At 42.5% G+C, this 8574-nt stretch overlaps 1 protein-coding gene across 1 annotated transcript; it reads right to left on the bottom strand.

Annotated features, from left to right (window-relative positions):
* Positions 1-386: 386 nt before the first annotated feature.
* On the bottom strand, positions 387-6982 carry LOC149068951 (short-chain dehydrogenase/reductase family 16C member 6-like). Its single transcript, XM_089251002.1, has 4 exons — positions 6354-6982; positions 4525-4769; positions 2160-2276; positions 387-676 (listed from the first exon to the last, which is right to left on the bottom strand). The coding sequence occupies exons 1-4, from the start codon at positions 6804-6806 to the stop codon at positions 580-582; spliced, it is 912 nt and encodes a 303-aa protein (XP_089107128.1). The 5' UTR covers positions 6807-6982; the 3' UTR covers positions 387-579.
* Positions 6983-8574: the final 1592 nt, after the last annotated feature.

Here is an 8574-nt window from a genome sequence, read left to right as displayed (position 1 = left end):
TGTCGACCATCAATCCACCCCAAGAAAGATGGGCGTTTTTTGTGTGATGAGCTTCTCTCCCACTTTTTTTCCCCTACAAGGGGAAAAAAGTTTCCATGCCGGTAAATATCACCAAAGCGGCCCCCAAGCTTGCGCATGTGAACGGAGCTTATGGGTTAACTAAATTGGGGGGGGGGGCGGGCGATGAGGAACAAAGATGTTTGAAGAAGGGCGTGGTAGAATAGAAAGTTTGGAAACCTCTGTACAAGATTCTTGATTTCCTCGCCAACTGTTGCAGGATGATTATACTATAGCAGTATGTAATTATCACCAAAGCGACCCCACAATCATACACATGTGAACGGGGCTTAAGAAAATTAGGCACACACACACATATACACACAATGTTTTCATACAAAACAACATTTCCTTTAAAAAAGTTCAGATTCAAACAGAAACACTATCAATACAATATTAACATACACAGACATTAAATATGATCTCGCTTATGTGGAAACGCCGGATTCCTCGTAACGGTGGTCATTTTGGTGAGGAACCGATATTTTGACTTGGTCACCTGAAGCCAAAGGGATGAAGCTGTTAATGTCCGTTAGCGACTCGGCCGGTGAAATTGTCCATGCAGTTCATTATGCCGGATTTGTCCATTATGTGTCGACTGGCTTTTCGTGGCAACACCCTGAATAATATGTGAATATACAGGGTTATTATTTAGTTCCGCCACTACTACTACTAAACTACACACGCAACTCGTTCATATTCCTCTGCGAAACTTCTAACTTCCAATACACAAATGTATATGTCAGATGAATATATATATGACTATAATTAGAGTCATAATTGTCATAATATCATTTATAAGCATGAAAATAATCTCAATTTTTTGAGTTCAAAAATTCAACTAAGCCTTGTCGCAAATAGGGGAAAAAACGGGACACATTTAAAAAAAGAGTTGAGAATATTGGTCATTATGCTCACTTTTTTATACAAAAGTTTTTGGCCCGCGGACTGTGCACACCAGTCTGGTGTACAGTATTTGATTATTGATAATATAATAAATGATAATATAATAAATAAATATTGATAATATGATTAATAATTGACTTGTCGATAGAGTGGCAGTGCCAATACCTTCTAGACCAGAGAATGACCCTGCTCTAGCAGGTATTGGCAGTGCCCGGATTTCGTCGTCAAGGTTTTGGCTGTCAGGATCCTGGACGCGTTACTTTACCCTATACATAGGATTTCAACATGGGGTTACGCTCATTGGACAAGATCACTATTTTGTCGCTAACATACGAGGCGGGGGCTAAAGAGGCGTGGAGTTTAAAATGCTTTAGTATATGTTACGGTAAATGTGGTAAATCATAATCGTCAGTCGTCTCCGTATAATACCTAAGCATCGTTGGTAAATTTGATAAATGCTGAAAAAAAAAATTAATTTTTACTGGTGGTTAATACATAATACCCAACCATGCTTGGCTAATTTAATAAATACTTGAAATTTATCTCGCTCTTACCGGTGATTATGCGTAATCGAATTCAGGGAAAGATGAAAAATCGATTTGAGGGGTCGGAACACGCCGTTTAAATAGGGATCGGTCAAACATTCTTGACTCATTTGTGAATTTCTTTCATATTCATCAAAGACAACAATTACACTAGGGTATTATGCATAATAACCGATATGAGCAATAAATTTAAACTCTTTATCAAATTAACCAGTGTCACCCGTAAAAATTATAATTCTTTTGGTGTTTATTAAATTTACTACCGCGATGCTTGGATATTATTCATAATCGCCGGTAAAAGTGATAAATTTATCAAATCTACGCAGACGAAATGATTGACGGTTATGCATAATAACCGATTCATCATCCGCTGTAACATATACCGCACACTAAAGCATTTGAACCTCTTGCCTCTTTAGCCCCGCCTCATCTTTTAGTGACGTAATAGTTACCTTGACCAATGAGCGTAACCCCGTATTAAAATCCTATGTATAGGATGGAATAACGCGACCCGGACCACATCTATTCTGTTTGGAATTCTGACACATATTCCATCCTCGTAGGAGGAAGAGGACGTTTCTCCCTTAAATCTATTTGAATACGGTCACAAATAGAGTTTTTATGCGAAAAGTATAAAAGGACTACACTTACGAGAACAACATGGCTGCTAGAGCCAAAATACTCGGTACGACGATTACTTCTTGATCGACAAGAACTCCGGATACTACTTGCTGCGCCACGTACTCGGGAGTGAGTCCATCCAAAAGCCTGCCACGAACAAAAGGCATAAATGAGATAATGTAGTATATATTTAATATAATTATTGTATTATCTTATAATATAATATTAGTATGATAATTCTGTATTCGAAAATGATGTCACTTTTTCGACTGCTGGTTAATGCGAAGATAAATCCAGGAAAGAAAGTTCAACTGGTCTCGTTGGGGGAATTGAACTCACGTCCTCTCACTTGCCGGGTGAGTGCCCTAGAGTCCACAGAGGTCTTCAATCTCTCTCCAGTCGCGAACACCGCCTGCACCCGTCATCAAAAGAAGAGCACCCATACGGCAAGTTTAACATACCAATGCAAGAAATGAGGATGGTTTCAATCCTTGAATGCAATTTCTACGAGATGCTTTAACTGGAAAGTTGATCAAGTGCTCGCGAGCACGGAATTGGACACGAGCATCGAGCACTCTGTGCATTTTAGGGGAGCACCGTGGTGCTCGCGAGTGACGGGTTTAAGATGCCTGCCCCTAGGCCCCTAGACTACAAAGCCAACTCCTTCGGGTAGGTCGCCATCTGGTGACTGGGTCAGAAATTGCGAGCTTTGGCTTGGACTAGGTCTGTCCATGTACGGTCCTGTTCAGCGCCCACGAGCTCTAAAGAAAAGGGATTCATTGGATTTGCAGTCTAGTGGTCTAAGACACTCACCCGGCAATTCTCCTCGCATCAATCAGCTGTCAAGTCCTTCGTGTAATTCTATATCATTGCATTGTACACAAGTACCGTGTAACTTGGTTCAGTGGTTCTCAAAGTGCGCACCGCCAACCATTGTCAAGGGCTCCGCGGTGAGCTGTCCTTATTGATGTGTGGCTATTCAACACTATGAAGCGGTTCTTTATTTGACTGTTCGGGGGAGGCGCGGATAAATGTCCACTAGGGTAAGGGAGCTGCGGAAGACGAAAGTTTGTGAACCAGTGGTTTAGTAGATGACCTATCATCCATCTTTTGCGAGATTTTCTGCAGTTTACGACCCCCCTCTAGGAAGCCTCTGTGAATCAGGTTCGGGTCGTGACTCATAGCTCAAGAATCCCTGGCTATAGGGGGATTTGTACGACCCACCTCGGAAGCCCCGACGTCCCAAGTTTAGGTTGTGACCCATGGGTTATGAACCCTTGCATTACTCGATATGATATTAGAGGAGGAATTGAAAGGACTTGAAATTCTACCCTGATACTTTCAGTGCAACTGACTCATACCGGGATGCCAATCCAGGTTTGATTCATGGAAAGGGCTTTTCAAAATGTCAGGAAATGTATCTTGAACCACCCCGGTATCATATCTGATCATTATTTTCGGTTATATTATAGTTGTAGTGCTGGCTCTGTCTTTGTGCTCATGTTGGAGCTGCACGATTGGGTTTTGTGGCCAGATTGTAGCTGCGAACTTTGTGGCAACTTCGTGACCAGATTGTAGCTTCGAACTTTGTGGCCAGATTGTAGCGAACTTTGTGGCAACTTCGTGACCAAATCGTAGCTGCGAACTTCGTGGCCAGGTTGTAGCTTCAAACTTTGTGGCCAGATTGTAGTTGCGAACTTTGTGGCCAGATTGTAGTTGCGAACTTTGTGGCCAGATTGGAGCACCGAAATAAGTTTTTGTGGCCAGATTGGAGCACCGAAATAAGTTTTTGTGGCCAGATTGGAGCACCGAAATAAGTTTTTGTGGTCAGACTGAAGCTTCACTAAGGGGTTGATCTTCGCGTTCAAATCGGAGCTGCATGGATCGGTCTTTGTGGTCAAATTGGGACGGTGGCATGGACCAACTTGAATTGGGCACTTACTCGTTGAATCATTGGAGAGTACTCTCTGCCTTTTCCCATTCCTATAACTGCTGCTATCCAGGAGACAGGGAATCGGGCTTGGCGTTTTGGTCAGTGAAATATACATGGCCGTTAAAAATAAAAAGCCTCACCGCAGAGAGCAAGAGGCCCACAACGGTACAAGTATTGAATCATTACACGACGCTCACAATTTTAAATATAGATGGCAGCACTAAAAATCAGCCACTGGCGACGATCGGTCTAAAATTATAGATTTGTACAGAGAACACACAGGTACACACAACAGACATACTGAAAATTAATTTTGTATACATAGATATTGTAAAGAGAAGGGTTCCTATTGGAGAAGGATCACAAGAACGACAGTTTTGTACTGATATAAGGAATAGTTTCATGCTTAAAATCAACCAATAAGTCACTGTGTCACACGTATATAATGAACCGAATACTCACTTGATACGAAAACCGTCGAAAAGCCCGGTATGTACTTGATACGGTTGAACGACGGTAGTTTTGACGCCGGTCAGTTTGCTCGCGTACAGCTCGTAGTTCAAGGCTTGTTCGAATCCGACAGCGGCGAATTTGCTGGCGCAATAATCGACTTGTCTCGGAACTCCGACGCGTCCTGCAACGCTGGCCACGGACACGATGTGGCCGTGGTTCGCCTTGACCATGTCCGGTAGGAACGCCTTGCAAGTCTGTAGAATAAAAGAAAACAATAATAATTTGCATAATAACCATGGTTTGACGTGAATCGAATTTCCGACTCAAAACACTATTGAAATTATTTAGAACGATTGCAATAAGATTTCAATAGATAGGGCCGATAGGGTATAATACTTGGTGCTTTATTACTGTCGGAAGCGATACAAGGCCAATGACAGGCCAATATTCTGATAGTTGATGTAAGTTGAAATCTCGAAATGGCACATGCGCAAATCGTTGTATCGAGAGAAGTTTATCATTAGACTATGAGACAGTTCCAAACAAGATTTGAAAAATTGGCGTTACATCGAGTATCGTTGTAGCGAAGTTTCATTGCATTGCATAAATGTAATGAAGGAAATTTCAGAACTGGGGGAACTGAATTTCCACCATTCACTGACCACAATCACCTTTTCATTTCAGGAAAGTCACCGCTACTAGATCACGCATGCATCTCGTAATTATTCTCCTGGGAAATTTCTCTAATAAATTGGTATATGACGGAATGTATGGGCTGAGTGTATGTGTTTGAACATGATGTGTCGATGTTGTCAGAGCTATTCGTATTCTGTTTTCTAGTGGTTCTGTGCAGGCCCGTCATTTTGAAAATACACTAAAAATGGTATATATACATATACAAGGTGGAGTCGACTGATCTAATGTATATATGTATATATGAATTGACATCATCATCATCATCGTGCCCCCCAGCAATAATGACTGTGCCCCCCCCCCACAGACTTCCAAGTCTATCTCCGTCTATGCAGTCTCCCATTTAAAAAAGTCTCTCTAATTCTCATAACATGAAAATTAGTGCATTTATCATCGTCGTATCAAAATATGGAAGGCAGATGGCACCACCAAGAAGAACACGAAACAAGCAAAACTCTGACAACATAAATACGTTAGGGCCACGCATATACACACACACGTGCACACAACAAGTTCCTGCATTTACCAATTCATTACAAATTCCGCAGAGGAATGTTTACGAGGTGCATGTGCGGTCAAATAGTATAGTAGCCCTTTATTTCCTACAATTGGTGAATTTTCAGCAATTTTAGCGATAATTATAATTTTAACAGGCTTTTGACATTTTTATTTTGGCAACTTTACTTGCTTTTAACAGTTTTTGGGCTACAATTGGCGATTTTATGTATGGACACCGATTTCCTCGTATTTTTATGTGGTCTGAATGTTACTACTGCTACTTAACCGCACATGCACACCGTACAATCTGTAAGGCCCGGACCAAATAAAGGTGAGGCCAGTGCTCGACGGACCTTCCAGTCCACCTTGGGAAAGGGGTCGAATATGTCCGAATTTCCCGCTTTTCTGGAGGCTGGGAATTTAGTATGGTAAATGCTTGAATTTTTTCAGTTACGTATGTATCATGTTGTAGGTCTGCAGAGACGAACTACCCGCTACTACTGATACTTTTTTTTCCCGGCACACCTTTCGCGGGCAGGATGGAACCCCATTGCAGGCTAAGGCTTACCGCAGGTTGTGTGTGCACCCCCCGATCTTGAGTAACGATGAGGAATGTAATGTACACGCCATAAAGAAACAAAACTCACCCAGAAATGAGCCATCACGTTCACTTCCATCGTTTTCTGGATCATCTCATCGGGACAGTCGAGGAATTTCTTACCGGTCACGATGCCGGCGTTGTTGACCAGGACGGTGACGGTACCGACCTCGTCTTTGATTTTGGCGGCCATCTCGTACACTTTCTCCCTCTTGGAAATGTCGCATTCGTAGACGGTGACGTGGGCGGCGTCGCCCAGCAGGGCGGCCGTCTCCTTCAGACCCCTCAGGTTGATGTCGACCAGCAACACGCGGCAACCGAGCTTGGCGAACTTCTTGGCCAGTTCCCTGCCGATCCCGCTGCCGGCGCCGGTTACCAGGACGGTCTCCTTGCTGATGTCTTTGTACCTCAGGCTCTTCGGGACGAACATCAAGACCATGGCTTCGATGACGTAGAATATCGCCACCGGTATAGCCAAAATCGTTGCGAATAACGGGTGCATGGCTCAAAATCAGAATCGGCAACTGACCCTTTGACAACCAGCGACAAAAAAAACCAAATCGATAACTTATCTCAACGAAACAAAACACGAGGCTTCACACGCATGTCTCCCGTGATCATCAATACGCTATTTACGACACACAACACACAGAGAGAGAGAGAGGTGTCTCAAGTCTCGTGCTTTATGATAAGAAACACGCGAAGGAGACCTTTGACACCAGGAAAGAAAAATAGAAAAAGCTAATCTTTTTCTGTTTTCTTTGTGAAAAAATAATGAAAAAAGTCTTCGACCTTGACGTTTTTTTTAAAGAAAAAATCCATATTCCGGTAATTTCGTGTGACGTTTTTTTGGAGGAAACAAAGAAATAAATACACACAAACGCACGCCAAAATTACAAATGGGAAGAGAAGCCACCATGTCAAGATGTCTCAGATCCTAGACGTTTTCTTTTCCTTGAGTTCAACAAAATTTGTTTTAAGTGGAGGGGGAGTGGCGACATTTTGTGGATGTTGCATTTCCCCATACATGTTGAAAAGTTTCCTTCTTATTCTTCTTTTAAATTTATGATATCTAATTCGAGACTTGAATTTCTGAAACGACGTGTATTCGAGAGTGGGGAAAAAGATCTGTAATAAAACCGCTCGACCATTAAACTATTAATAGTAATCATGGGCGAGAGCTTTTCAAGCAGTGATTGCACAAACTGTTTGCCGCCGTACTCTTACGGAAAATTCACCGACAACAGTTCGTCACTAGTGCCGCTTTGGTGGTCGAGTGGCCGGGTTCGAGCCCCACCGTCGCCACAGTGGTGGTCGGCTGAAGTTGGTTTTCTGTGGTTCCCAACTTCGAGGCGCAAATGCGAGCCGATCCCCGCGTTAAAAAGTCTCGCCGCAGAGAGCAACAGACCTAGAAACAGTACAAATATTCAGTCACGACACATCACTCACTTCACTTCTGAGATATAGATGGCAGCATTGAAAAATCATACACAACACTAGATACGCACTCAGACTGTTAGGTACACACAATTACACTTCCGGCACAACTCACTAGGTAGAAAATTGCCTATGGCATGGCGATAGACCTGAGTTGTGCTCGGTAAAAAAAAAAGGAAAAAAAGTTTCGTCTCTAGTGACGAGAATCAGATTCCCCAAGTTGTTTTTTTTTCTTTTACATCGTCGAGTGATCTCGAGGATAAGATTGAATATCTTTTTTTCCCGGAACCCAGACACAGAACCTTAAAGTATTCACGTGCCAACTCCCAAGTGCCGGAAACATTTACAAAAAACAGCAAGGAATCCTATTCCCGAATTGTATAGTTGAGGGGATCGCCAACAGCTGGCACTCGGGCTGATTTTGTGCGGCCGCGACAAGATGAAAAAAAAATCGATTATATTCTTTTTGATATTGGTTCCGATTGACGAAATTGCGGTTGTAATGTAGAAAAAAAAAACAATTTGTATTTTTCAACACACAAAACATGCAAAACCTCTTTCAAACACGCAAGTCTCGTGACTGATTTCAAAACCTTACTGTGTATTGAAGTAGCAGAGATTTCCTTGCGCAGTCATCGGAGGTCAGTGACGATAAGTTCGAGAGACGAGCTCCGAAAATTTCTCCTAACCGGAGAAATCTCAGGAGGAAATTACGTTCACCACGTTGGAAAAATCGGAGAAAACATACGCCAACGACACCACATTCCTATCGTAAAGTGCCTAAAAAGAAACGTTTCGGCAACCGTGAAGAAACCAAAGTCCATCCATCAGTG

This window comes from Pholcus phalangioides, unplaced genomic scaffold (assembly GCF_987345545.1).
Source record: "Pholcus phalangioides strain wild (caught in Gottingen) unplaced genomic scaffold, Ppha-v1.0 ptg000024l_1, whole genome shotgun sequence".
In the NCBI taxonomy this organism is placed as follows: domain Eukaryota; kingdom Metazoa; phylum Arthropoda; class Arachnida; order Araneae; family Pholcidae; genus Pholcus; species Pholcus phalangioides.
The sequence above is the reverse complement of the archived record's forward strand: the minus strand, read 5'-3'. Positions and strand labels throughout refer to the sequence as shown.

Excerpts from the sequence above, each read along its gene's own strand:
- LOC149068951 (XM_089251002.1), bottom strand. The coding sequence starts at position 6,806 with ATGCACCCGTTATTCGCAACGATTTTGGCTATACCGGTGGCGATATTC. Across the intron at positions 2,277-4,524 it reads TTCGACGGTTTTCGTATCAA|GCTTTTGGATGGACTCACTC; the intron begins GTGAGTATTCGG and ends TGTTCGTGGCAG. Across the intron at positions 677-2,159 it reads CTAGCAGCCATGTTGTTCTC|GGTGTTGCCACGAAAAGCCA; the intron begins GTAAGTGTAGTC and ends CATATTATTCAG.